At 35.6% G+C, this 14374-nt stretch overlaps 2 protein-coding genes and 1 long non-coding RNA gene across 5 annotated transcripts in view; 2 read left to right on the top strand and 1 right to left on the bottom strand.

Moving 5' to 3' along the window:
- The first annotated feature begins 9202 nt into the window (after positions 1–9202).
- On the top strand, positions 9203–9796 carry LOC131677630 (UPF0729 protein AAEL015238). Its single transcript, XM_058957530.1, has 2 exons — positions 9203–9303; positions 9369–9796. Exon 2 carries the CDS (start codon positions 9396–9398, stop codon positions 9666–9668), a length of 273 nt encoding a protein of 90 aa, XP_058813513.1. The 5' UTR covers positions 9203–9303; positions 9369–9395; the 3' UTR covers positions 9669–9796.
- On the bottom strand, positions 9745–12020 carry LOC131677640 (uncharacterized). The gene is made up of 3 exons (XR_009303407.1): positions 11712–12020; positions 11153–11221; positions 9745–9953 (listed from the first exon to the last, which is right to left on the bottom strand). It is a non-coding gene; the product is annotated as an uncharacterized LOC131677640 (long non-coding RNA).
- Positions 12021–13675: 1655 nt separating this feature from the next.
- Positions 13676–14374, top strand: part of LOC131677646 (coronin-7) — a 59806-nt gene continuing 59107 nt past the window's right edge. For all 3 annotated transcript variants that reach the window (XM_058957548.1, XM_058957565.1, XM_058957574.1), the window contains exon 1: positions 13676–13849. The gene's annotated coding sequence lies outside the window, so the exon portion shown is untranslated. The remainder of the gene's footprint in view (positions 13850–14374) is intronic.

Raw genomic sequence — 14374 nt, forward strand, 5'->3', positions numbered from 1 at the left:
TGCGTGCTTTGTCTGTAAGATCGTACTAGATTACTTTAATTTGGGTCCCCTCGTATTACTCCATGTCAGGTAATGAAGAAGCAGACGCTTTAGCAAAGGCGGGCGCTTTAGAAGGTAACATATACGAAAGACCAATCAGCTTCAATGAATTTTTCAATATTTCTCGTCAGACGACGCTAGAAACTTGGCAGACATCGTGGGGAAATGGAGAGTTAGGACTGTGGCTACATTCCATCATCCCGTAGGTATCAACCTTGGTTCAGAGGAAAGGATGTGGGTCGGGATTTCATTCGTGTGATGTCTTGGTTCATGTCCAATCAATACACGTTGGACGCTCATCTCCGACGTATCTATCTATCGAATAGTGGTATCTGTGCATATGCCAACGGTTATCATGATACCGCACCCATCGTCTGGGCATGCACCAACTATTTTTCTCAACTTCGGTTCCCTTAGGTTTCCTTCGGGCCTGGGAAAGATGACCTAATGTCCCGGTTAGAGATGTACTGGCAAGCCGCGATCTCCTCTATATGTCCCTCGTATACATTTTCCTAAAACCAACAATATACTGATTTTACTGCTCCTTTTAATTTCTTATCATTCTCAGAAGTGCCATCTTCCGCCTGTACCGTACATCAACGATGGTTTAATGAAACTGCAAAGTGACACGAAACAGATCTGTCGATTGAGTTAACAAACATGGGATCTACAACAAAAACATCACATGCGCAACTCGGTGTGTTATCAATCCACATCAGAGCTGTTCTACGAAATCGTTTGAAAGAACCCCTCTCTTATCTTTGATACCCAGATGTAGGAATTCACTCCCCCTTCATCCCCCTGAATATCTTTCCGAAACATTAAACCCCCTATCGTTACTAGTTTTTCTACTACTCATAAAGATAGCTCTAATTAATCTCCCCTATTTTTAATAAAATTCAAGCGCTTCTTCTAGTTCTGTACAATGTTCCCCTTAGTTTATAATTAATTGCTCTAATAATCTTCCTGATAAAAAGTCTTAAGCTGTATTACTATAAAAATAGAACTTAACGACTCCTTAATCTTACGAAAATTATATTATCCTCTCTTGTATATGTATGTGTATATGCTGTAATATTTAATTAGTTTCAGAGCAAAAAAATATATCGAAGTGCAATCGCCTAGTTTTAAGCAATTTTAAATGTAAAACAAAAATGGCACCTTTAAGCTAACCCAGACGTGCCTTATCAAATAAACGAATTGAATAAAAAAGCGGATGTAGAAGAAAACTAGAAAAACGACTCAATATGCTCCATAAATGGCTCAGTTTCGGAACAAGAACCGCAATTTCAACCGAAATATTAGTTGATTTTTTATTACATCTAGTTGATATGTGGGCGAACTGAGTTTTCGTTAAAACCAACAATCCAGTGTTGTTGTTTTGATGCCGGACAAAACTTGAAACGCTTGTAACGTTGGTTTTACATTATTTACAAAATAAATGTTTTTTATTTTGGATAAAAACATTTGTTTGAGCCTGGACACGATCACATAAGCCGTTACACAATCGTTGCGACCGGTAGGGGAACATGGGGAGACTTGACTAGGTTTTCGGTTAAAACTGCATAAATCTCTAAAAAAAAGCCTTCAATTTCTCAAAATTCATTGAGATATAATGTGCAAAGTTATTGTGCGTCTTCATGATTTTTTGCAGAATTTTTAATTTCATTTTTGAAAAGTTACAAAATTTCTTCTGTGATCGTTTTTTTGGTCACGTCTCCCCACTGCGGGGAGACTTGACCAAGGCGTGTGGAGACTTGACCAAGAGAATTTTGAAAAATCATAACAAAAAATGACATAATTGTAATTGTTTTTTCCATATTGTCGAGGTCCTTAGGTAGCAGTAAAAAATATAAAACGGTTGCATTCGATAAATTTAGATAATGCATTTCTTTTTAAGGATTAACTGTACTGCTTGCATTGCGTGTTCAAACGTCACGAAATCAATCCTACTGTTGCTAACTTTGTTTATTAATACTAAAATATAAAAACTTATGTTTGAGGTGGGATTTTCTATGGCGTGATTACCATTAACAGTAGATACCAAAGCATAATAAATATCAGGAATTTTGCATCTTTCTTCAGCTAATTGCCACTTGGTCAAGTCTCCCCATAAAATCTTGGTCAAGTCTCCCCAACATTAGTAATTGCGGTCAATGTCATTCAAATTCTAGTAATAACTATTCCAATGTTCCAATTTATGTAAAATCATTTCACTGCTTCACAAGGATTAAGATGGTATATTAGTATTTTAATAGTCATTAGTAGTCGAGTAGATTTGTCCATACAAAGTTTGTTTAAAAATTACATCATTTAATGCAAATTTATTAATCACGTAATATTTTCTGTAAGGAAAGGATTTTTCATTCCAAACTTTTAAAATTACCTTATGGAATCGCAACAAGTATAAAAATATTTTTGAAAAAAAAATAAGAATCGAATAGAAAACGCCATAGCCACAAATAGAATTTTGCGCTTGGTCAAGTCTCCCCATGTTCCCCTACACAAACAACTAGAATTCAACTGACCTCATCTCTCATTTAAACTAGTTCATCGTGTAAGATAACACAATATATTTCAAAATGACAACAAAGCTCGAAAAAAATCAAAAATGTTTTTTGAGAACATTTCTTCTAGCATTCAGCGTTAAAAGTTTCTGCACAATTTGAATAATGATTATCAAATAAATCTCTTTTTAATAAAGGTTTTACATGAATTAAACGTGGGTAGAGCTTAGCACTACTTAGCAGGGGTTTCATACTTACAGTTTTTTTAAGCCTAATCCTAAAAAATGGTTTTATTATTCATCAATTATCGTTAGAATTTTTATACGAGAATATCCTTTCAAAGCTTCAGGGTTAGGGGCAGACTCTAGGAATGTATAACAAGTTTGCATCAAATTTAAAAAAATGTAACTTTGCAGTCCCTTGCAGAAAAGTCTGTTCAATAAACGTCCTACGCTGATCCACTTTGTTCGACGTTTTGTTGAATATCCCCATAAAAAATTTGACATTTGCGACTCGACCGACGAAATCGGGTGCCTTCGAGATCGACTAAATAGAATTACATCGGTGTAGATTTTTGTCAACATATTAATCAATAGATTATATCTGTTTAAATCTGGTGAAAAATTTGTTGCATCGAAACAAGATTATATATGCACATTGCTCAACAAACGAATTCAGTTTTCGTATTGTTGACAAATGAACAGTAGGAAATTTTAAGGGCCAAATATAATTTTCATTTGTTATCCAGCTTTTTACGTGCCATAATGGCGGTCTAAATTGTTCAGTTCGTAATACGTTCAATTGCCTTTTTTGACAATAATCGTTTACGCCAGCTTGAAGATGTCGGGCGTGCATTGAATAAACATCCAACGCATTGGACTAACGTAGGATGACTCAATCTCACTGGGCGGTTGACGCAAACGATTATTGTCAAAAAAGGGCCATTAAACGTATTACGAACTGAACAATTTAGACCGCCATTATGGCACGTAAAAAGCTGGATACATATTTGAGATAAAAAAATGAAGATCCGGAATCGGAGTTAACGAGAAATCATGGAAAGTTCCAAGTGTTAGTGTTTTGAATATAATAAAAAAACACATGAAATAAAAATATTTGTCTGCAAAAGCCTGACTTGTACTATTTTGAGAAATTTCCAGTGGTGGTAAAGTGCAGCGTTTTGGGCAATTTTAAACTGTCGACTGATCTACCTATTCAATCGTTTTCCATCAATCGATTTCGACAAATTTCTTCGGCCTATTTCGTCTGGTATTTTGTCGACAGACACTCACGTTAAACTCTCATAAGCGTCGGTGCAACAATCTATAAGTTGGGCGACTCAGCCGACCAAAACCGATTTAATCGTGGATAAAAATTTCAAATGGTTTACAATATCGCCTTGATGTCAAAGAGAAAGTTGCACGAAAGGTTACGGGCCTTTTGAAAAACCTATTATTGTTGATGGAGAAACGCGACTAACTTATGAAAAGGTCGTAATAAAACAAAATAATTGTGTAGTTAAAACAAATGCTAAAATATCTCGAGAACTACTACATTTTAGAAATTTTTTGTTAAGAGCATTTCGATTTAAAATGGCGTTTAGAATCATATTCAAAAAGAAAATTGTATTTTTGACTGCAAATAGTAAGAATTTTAAAAAAATGTCAAAAGTTGTTGTTAGGATAACTTTTTTATTGAAAGCTTCTCCATGATCCAAATACACTAAAAAGGTTGCTTTTACGTCTTTAAAACGATAAACATTAAATTTTTGACATTTTTTGATGGGGTAACGCGAATAACTTTTAAAAAGAGCATAATTACATGAATTAATTGTTTTTGAAGAAGCAAAATTTCAAATATCTCGAAAAATATCGCATTTTGGAAGATTTTTGTTAAATGCATTTTGATTTTAAATATTCTGTAATAAAATTACAATTTTGTATGTCAATTAGTATGAAATTTAAAAACATGTACGAAGTTATTGTTAGAAAAACTTTTTTACCGATTTTTTCACTATCATCCAATCACAATCAAAATGTTTTTTTTCTCTTTAGGGTTTTGGTAACAAAATATAAAAAATTTAAAAAAATGGGTTTTTTCGCAATTTAAATTTTTATCATAAATTTTTGTTTTTTTGAAAAATGACACAACATTTTTTTCAGTGTATATTTTTTTCGGACAGAAGTATTCATTCCCTGCAACTTGTTCTCAGATAGTTTTGCTGTATAAAATACAGTAATCGAACAAAAAAATTTGAAATTCATGCACGTAGAAACGTTTACGCCCTTTTGAAAAATTACTCTTGTGTTAAAATATTCCAATTGCCAGAGAATATCATGGAGATTCATACAGCGAGCACACCTGCAAAGTTTTGTTCGAATCGACGATGGTCATATTTTGCGGTCGGCCGGTTTCTCATGGAATCCCTCAATAATTACTTATTTTGCTGTGATTAACACACTTACTGCAAAAAGGCTGAAAAATCGAGGACCTTATTTAAAAAATGACTACAATACCAGAAATTTCAACCTTAGGGGATTATTTCAGTTTTTTGTTCCAGGTAAATATTACGGGCTGAATTAGGGTTGCCACCTCTGGCGAGGCTTTGACCCGGAGATTTTCACAGATCTGGGGGAGATGGATTTTCAGTGGAACTAAGGGAAATTGGAATCAAAGCGATTTCTAGGCATTTTAGAGCACTTCAATCGCTTTTATTGAGGCTCTACCCCAAAGGGTAGAAGAGAGTGTCAGGATAAGAATAAGAAGAGTGGCAGATTTGACAAACACAAAACAGATTCAAGATAATTTGCAAATAATATTATTGGTGGCAAACGCCTTGAGAACCTCATAAAGGCTGAAAGCACTAGTTTCTATATTCAAAACATTGTTTTAATTTCTATTTTAATAATCTCTTTTTTATGGGAAGTAAAGCAGTATTTATGCAATGTAGATGTTGCCAATTGTAAAAACAAAACTCTCGCTTTACGTATGCCTATACCTTATCTGGTATCATCTTGGGTTTTCACGTCATTTGCAGTTTGATAAGACAAGAATTTGATGTTGGAACGGTCTATCTCTGAGAATCATCATAGGAAGGGCGATCCCTCGCTTTTTATTACCACGTTAAAGTAAAACTGTAAATTTTTCACGCTTGAGAACGGCTTACTCCACTATCTGGGGCTAGGTGTCATTCTAAAATCTAAACTATCTCCCATGTAACGAAACTATGTAAGGTTTGCACGCTTATAACTCCGATATTACTAGATGGATTTTAATCATTCATACACCAACCGATTCAGAAACACCTAACTTAAATATTGGTAATAATTTAATATCTTTGCAATAAAAGTAGACTTTTGGAAATTCGTAAAATTAAAAAGTTCACGAAAACGGGAAAATTACCATTCGTGAGGCAGACTTCTCAGACTGAGCCGTCATTAGCAGGTACCTTAGTGCTCAATCAAACACGAAAGGTCATAAATAGAAGCGACGCGTGTCCGTTTAAATCAGTTGTTGCTCGTATCCCATACGAGCAACATCGTCTCCGGGTGATACTATAAGCGCTATCGATTTTCGGCAACGTTAGCATTTGCACACACTCGCACCTAAGTGATGTACTATCGTTTAGTTCCAGTTTCATCAATTTCTATGCACTAATAAGTGAGATATTAGAAAAAAAACTTGGTGCGCATCGAGTTCACGTTCACTTTCACCGAGGGTGTAAATAGGCCTTTATGTGTGCTGCTTGAGAGTTTGCGCTTGAAGTTTTTTTTATTGTTATGCCTGCGTGTGCGTTGTTTTTTGTTAATCCATGTTTAAGGCGTTTCCATGTTTGTAGGTGCGTTGGGTAAAGAGCCTATTGGCTTTTATATGTTTCATATTTCGGTTATATATATATATATATATATATATATATATATATATATATATATATATATATATATATATATATATATATATATATATATATATATATATATATATATATATATATATATATATATATATATATATATATATATATATATATATATATATATATATATATATATATATATATATATATATATATATATATATATATATATATATATTTCGGTTATGTTTTTTATCAGTAAGACATCTGACAACGTGCTTCTGCAGTTGTTAAAGCACTGTTTTGCAGCGTAGTATTTCATATAGGAGAGTACACTCAGATTTTTTTTGCGCAGTATTTTTTCACGCAGATTTTGAAATTTACGCGGTTTTCATTTACGCGGCCTGTACCCCGAGTAAAAAAAAATTGTAATGTAATTGCATCGGAAACAATCACATTCCCAGCAGAACTTTTTGTTTTCCAATTTCAAACACTTTTGTTTCGTAAAAAACTTAAAACTTTCGACTAAAATTATTTTCCCAATTTATCCAGTCAGAGTATCTGTCCTGCCCTATTTATTTAAAACACAGTTCTAATCGCTTTTTAAATTATACAACAAATAGAATGATTGTGTATACCAATTTAAATTTAAAAAAATCTGTTTTAAATGAAACACACCGCTGTACTGGAGATATAATTATGTCAGTCCTATTACCACATACAACACCTATATAACATAAAACGCTGCAGAATTGCTTTAACAATACAGTGTTTACACTACAGAGTTATAACACGTTATAATAATTGGCAACAAGAAAAATGTCACCAAGATAGCATCAAAACCCGTTTTAACTGGTAGTGCGAACGTTGTATAACAATGTAATTTATTAAATAATTCCATTTGTTCGACCACTAATCGACCAAGAAATACTTAACCTTAAGATTGTTTACCTAAGTTCATTAGCACATTATTGAAAGTTTAAATGGAAAATGAAACTTCATATTTCATGGAGAATTTGTATATTTCAGTTGGCGGGCGTGAGCTTCTTCATCACAGTTCTCAATATGGAGCTTTTCTTTTGAATATATTTTCTGGTCAGACCAGCCTATTTTTACTAGATGGATCGGCCAAATAATGCCAACCAGCTAGTGAGATACTTGATGAATTGTAATAATAGATTACCGTTAAATGACCTTCAATAAATTATGTTTTAATAGATGTACAGCAAATTTTAACGTATGAAAACAGGAAAGTGAGCAAGAACGCGTGTCGATATGTGTGATGGATAAAATTCATTTGAACGCTCTTGAAAAAAGCTACATTTTTAATGTCACTGTGGTCGTGTCCTGTACACAACCCTTTAATTTTTTTACACCATTTTGAGCGACTTAGTGGAATGCAACATATCAATTGTAGCACATACCGAAATATTACTTTCCTTAACCCTCCGGAAGTCGCGCATATGGCTTACCGAACGAGTAGCCGCTGGTGCCCTAAGACGATTTCGCTAGATTTTCAGAGCAGCGTGCACTCAGTGCACTAGCGCGACTTCCGGAAGGTTAATTTGTAGTAAATTTTATTTGTTTTTCAATTTCATTGCTTTGTGAAAGAAATTAGCAATATTTGGTGAACTCTTCGCCACCTTGAAACAAAGGGTTAGTCGGGACAAATAAATCTGAACCAAAGTAATAGTTAATTTAGACTTTTTAAATATTTTGTAAAGAATCAATTAATTCCAAAAAAATTGAACCTATGCTTCTTCCCACCAAACCCGGAGAAATTGATGTAAAACCCGGAGATCGCTCCCGAAAACCGGAGTCTCTGGTCAAACCCGGAGGGGTGGAAACCTTAGGCTGAATCTTGCATGGTGATTGAGTTATCCGCAGCGAGCTGCAGCGAAATATTGTTTATAAATCAACCATGTTTATTTATTTTTTCATTTGTTGTTTGTGATTTTTGTTGAGTAAATGATAGTTTAAAAATACACAAAAGTTCATTCTATTCTTGTTTTCATGCTCAAAAATCAGAAAAAAAACCTTTCTATGTGCCACTAATGAAGAAACCCCCTTATTCAGCATAAGCAGAGGTTAAAATATTCGCTCATTCTCACGACAAGCAGTTTATCGCACAGCTTTTTCATCCTTAGTAGGCACGGACCCAACTTTTCACCTTTCAAGAAATTGCGAGAATTTGCTGACAATGCAGTATGGAAGCGTGATAATTTCGTAGCCTCGAACCTCGTGATAAATTCAAGAAAAACCATTAATATATTACATTATAGAATTTATTTCCCCACATTATTGCAGTATTTTCATTCTAAGGATCTGTATCTACTCATTTTTGTGATTTTTTGCGAAACCATTAGTTATTCGGCAGTTTTACATTAGGCGCGAAAATATCATCTCATATTATACCGCGAAAAGATAAGATCCAATGCTGTCTTGTCGAAAACATTTGGAGAGCAAACAATGTTACATCGTATGCCAGCTTTTTTGTTGCTGGTCGAAGTAGGTGAAATATCGCCTTATTCTGTTCACGAATGCGAAAATTGTAAACTCTGAGCATAAGTGTTTTTTTCTACATACACAATTATTTTGTTTTGAGAAAGAAGTGGTTTGAACCCCCGAAAACTCCTCTGGTTACGCCACTACATCTCTATTAACCTATTTGCCCCGAGCCGGAGCTAAATAAAAATTTAAATTTAATTATATTCAATCACACACCATCCTACGGCTCGACATATCAAGCAGTTTACGAAAAGCCCCTTGCATTATGCTGAAAGCTCGCCCAACTAACGTTCATTTTTCTGTGCTTTTGATGTTCACTCTACCATAAACATTCTCGACAGCAGCTGTCAGTCAGCTGATATTGCAGTGTTTTAAAATACTATCAATTCTCAGGTAGTCTGTCAGGAACTAATTTACATACAATTAGTAGAAGGTCATAATTTTTGTTTCCCTTGCAGACAAATTAACAAATACACAATTGGAAAATGGTTTGCGTTCCGTGTTTCATTATTCCGGTACTACTGTTCCTGTGGCATCGATTTATTCAACCCATCGTGTTACGTTATTGGAATCCATGGGAGAAGAAAGATAAGGACGGAAATGTGATTAAAGCTGGCCCGGAGTTTCCATTCCAGTGTAAAGGTGGTGTCTGTCCGTTCCCAGTCAAAGACAAAAGCAAACAGGAAGTGGTTAATGGTGCCAATGAATCTAGCCTTGTTACGTCTACAGTCGAGGGAGATACTAAAAAAAGCCAGTAGGGGATTTTGGTCATCATCCGATGATTTTAATGTGTAATTGGTATTTATGGTTAAAAGGAACGATAGCTTGTCAATAGAATGAAATTTATCTGTATAATAAATATAAGGACATGATTGTATAAAAGCAACTATGAACTTTCAATTTCCTAAAAAAATATTGGTCAAATCTATCCAACGAAAAGTGCGTCTCGAATATTCTTGTAGGTGCTACACACTTTGCAGAAACTTTAGTATACAAAGCACTTCCAGGCGTCGTCAAAATTGGCTGTGGCTGAAGAGCGTTTCCTAGAAAAGTAATATTGAATTTTGACGTAGTTTTTTTACCCGTGAAGGTTTTAGAAGTCTCGAGTAAACAAGTATCGTGTCGCGATTATAATATGTTTGTTTCAGTGCTCGTTTCTTGTTTTTAGTTTCTCCGAAGCAATCAGTAACAAAAACCATGCTTTTGTTTATTTCGGTTTGATACCAGAAGAAGGAAAACGAGCAGTATTGAACATAGGAACAATTTTCTCTTTTTTTACTCCGGAGTACTTCCATTTATTTCTGACAAGGACCATTATTATCCCGTGGAGTGCAATATTCTTGTCCTAATGGTTGTAACATGTCAGTAGCCTTGTTCACCGAACTTCAATTACTCGAGATTTTCTGATAATAAAAACATGATGCGCTACTGTATGCTACACGTGCTTCATGCTACTTTTGGAATCTCCTGCTTTGTCACCCAGATCGTAGAGGTAGTTATATCGTACGAAGAATAAATCACGTAATTATTTCCTAAAGAAACTTAGATTCGTCCTACGTATTTAGAAACACTATGTAGAGCAGGGCATGTTGCCTGTTCAACGCAATGGTTCAAATAGTAGAACGATAACAGTGCACTCGGTTTGAATTTATGCTTCTACAAAACACTATTATCATTACACATACTGTTTCAAAAGAACTGGAAACTAGATATTAATAAGAGCACCGCCAGTTGGACGTGTCCTAGCAATCAACGATATATTGTGATACTCCAAAATATGAAATTATTTAGGGCTCTATTCTAGGATAAAAGGGTATAATACGCCCCACCAAGGCAAAATGCCCTTCTTCAATTCCCAGGATTATTGAATTATCTAAAAAGTAAAAATGACTGATAACAGTATCGTTTGATGAAATCAACGTACTAAGTTAGTTTGGTATTTTTAATAAGTTGCAAAACAACAACATACATAAAAGTTTCAAAAAAGCTACTTTGATGTAAGCTCCCACTTTTTCCAATAGCATTACTGCCGTTCTATGCATAATTGTCCCATGTATATAGGGAATCCCATAGAACATGGGACAGATATGCTTAAAACGGCAGATTACAACCAATTAGAAAAAGTCGGATTTGATATTATAGTTACTATCTTAGTTCTTAGCTTAACTTAAAACTATGTGTGCATTCACAACAGCTCATCACCAGCTAAAACGGCCCACCTATTGTTGTGGGGCATACTCACCGATTGCTGTGGGGTATTCCCATCCTCTTATTGTGGGGCATATTACACATTAACCGGGGGCATTTTACCCTGGGTGAAAGAAACAAAATTAGAGGGTTGTGTACAAAACACGACCATTGTTACATTGAATATGCAGCATGGCTAGGGAACACTATGCGCGAATTTATTTCGTCGTATCAATATTGTATCATTTTTCAAGGCACACATGCATTACGTTGTTACTTTTAATGTTATTTTTCACTGGTAAAAGATACAGAATTGATCATTAACAAACTGTCTTGTGAGCAAGGACGAGAATCCTATGAAACGATTCGAACCTTGCGCCAAGGCTCATGCACATGGTATAAAACAGCGTTTCGCCATCTTGCTTCTGTTGTACTATCATCGCTGGAAAGTACGATTTACAAAATCGTTCTATTACACGCAGATGAACGTCCATCTTTGGCAGCTCATGTAGAATGACTTCATGTGAAACATGCCAAGTTCTTTTACCAACTTTGCGATGTATGGCAAAACCCTTTGGGTTTGTAGATTTATGATTTGAAGAATATTTGCTTACATTATGATTAATAATTCCATTATGTATTCGTCCTAATAATGACCTTCCATTATGCATTCCATTATGTTTTCGTCCTAATGATGACGGCAGGACGGTGTGTAGATAACTATGTTTGGTGATACAGGACGAGAATCCTTTGAAACTATTCGAACGCTGCCGGCGATTCGCCTCCGCTTGGTACACACAGACGAACGTTCCCCTCACGCAGCACATGTCAAATGAGCACTATGTGACAGAAGACGATCTCTTTTAACAACTTTTTGGTGCAGAACCATCGATAAATAAAAATATGTTCATCATTCTTTTTTGTGTGGCTTTCGCTTAGTGGCAGGGTTGCCACATTCACTTATTTTCTTAAAGGTTTTGTTAAAACCTTCCATTCGTAGATTATTATTTTGAACAATATTTGCTTATATTATGATTCACTGGTAAAGGTACTGAATTAACAAGCGCAAACTTAATACAAGATAATGAAAGCAAATTTTTAATTGAATTCTATTTCCATTCTTTATTCATCCTAAGCACGGTTTGCTGATAGCTGTCTTGTGATACAGGACGAGAATCCTATAGAACGATTTCAGCCTTGCCTGCAAGACTCATACGCACGGTATAAACCAGCAATTCGACATCTCGCTGCTGTTCCGCCATCGTCGTTTGGAACTGCGAACAAAATACTTCCAGCGCACACAGACAAACGTTTCCAATGCGTAGCTCGTGTCAAATTAAAGATCTAACAGCTATCCTACAAGCAACAGTAGCGATAATCTAACCAGTTCTGCAAATAGAACAGGCATGGCAATGAAAGAATTCGGTTAAAACATTCCTTTTATATCATGCGATGAAATGTTTAGAACGCTTATGAATGTCGAGATGAGGGCCGTGTTAGGGAAAGTCTTGCGCAAATTTGTGAAAATTGTATATGTTTTCCCTATTTATTGCATATTTACGGATTTGTACTAATAATACGGAAGTGTACTAATAAAATACCAATTTATAGTTGCAACCAATTTTTAAGTTAAACTTCTCTGAATCTATTAGTATTTAAATGACGCAAATCCATCAACAATTAACAGCGCTACAGTCGTTTAAAATTATGCCACATTTTCGTGAGGCAGTTCGAGATCAGATTTTAGTTTTACATCTGACCTGCGTTAAGCCAAAGCGAACTGAGCGCCATAATTTTTTCCTGGTATTTTTAATGAAAAAAATAATTTTTCGATTATTTACCATTATCATAGAAAGTATAAGGGTACTTATTTACTGTCGATTACTATTTGAGTTCTCAGAAATAAATTGATGTAGGTATTTATGGTGATACATTAGCTGCGATAGCGATTTTTAGGAAGGTACCTCCAAATGGCGCTTGGTCCTCTTTGGCTTAACACAGGCCATCTAGCCTCAGCCCCATATAGTAGAGTAAAGCATTTTCAATGCTAAAACTAGAATTTAGGCATCTTTGAAAAATGTTTAATAATACTTCTAACTAATATAACTGTAAATAAGAGTAGTTGGTGAGGAGATCATAGTAGCGAATGGTGAAAAATAGCTATTTTTACTTACGGGGGCGTATTAGACCTGTTTACCCTACTTATTGAGTCGCTTGCAACAGGATAGTTTCACGCATTTATGTTCGCAACTCTGTGAGAGCTAGAAAACATAAGTGCTTTAAACATATAGATAAATGAACTGATCATTTAAATCCGTTCGTCATTCCATTATTCTGTTACAACACCAAGGCATGAAACATTCTAGTACAGCCAGTCCAAAAACCAACACACTGATAATCCCATGGGGTGTGGAGTGCGCCCACACTACCACGTATGCACTTATGTTTAATGTTTTTTTTTGCACTCAATCGGCTACAACAGAGAGCGCGCGGTACATTTTATGGATATGTATTATACTGGAACAGGCAGACAAGCCATACGCTACAGAGCATGAACCAGTACTACTTTACTATCCGACCAATGTAGACGGGAAAAGACCTCCGGGAGGAAAGACTGAATACGCGACGGTGGAACGCACTGTAAAAAAAGAAAAGTGATCACTTCTGCTACTGGCGCTTGTCCCATACGAGGAACTTGAGTACCTGGCAGACCAGATTCCTCCTGCATCAAGTAGCTTCGGTGTAATATTGAGTGAGTTTTTGTGTTAACTAGTGGATTCAAAAGGGTGGTCTCATCAGTCGATGGGGTCTGAACCAGAGACAGAAAACCGGCCGGTTTTCCAGTCATTTGATTCAGAATGGGATAATTTTTCAATATGAAAAAGGGCCAGGATATGGTGCATGGCACGAAAAGAGAGGATGTTTAAAGTGCAATGGACGACTCTATGACTGTGGTTCAGAACATTACAGGCCCTACTCTGGTAGCCGGCCTCATAAATGAGTGAATGAATGTGAAACATTAAGAAATTAATAGATACGCGAGTCATTTGTTCGGGCAGCTTCCTTTGTTAGGATGGTTTTTTTCCACGGCAGGCTAGATGGCTGACATACACTCCCTTTCCCGTTGTCCTGCTCAGGCGCCCTTCCGGGCAACCTAGGCAGGAACGAGAGCGAAAAAAGTCCCACCTCGCATAAAAGGGATGATAAAAAGCATAGCCGCCTGCTTACTTGGTAGTGGTGTTGTTGCTGATGTGTCGATGTCCTGTGATTATCCTGT

The sequence above is a fragment of the Topomyia yanbarensis genome, chromosome 1, assembly GCF_030247195.1.
Source record: "Topomyia yanbarensis strain Yona2022 chromosome 1, ASM3024719v1, whole genome shotgun sequence".
In the NCBI taxonomy this organism is placed as follows: Eukaryota; Metazoa; Arthropoda; class Insecta; order Diptera; family Culicidae; genus Topomyia; species Topomyia yanbarensis.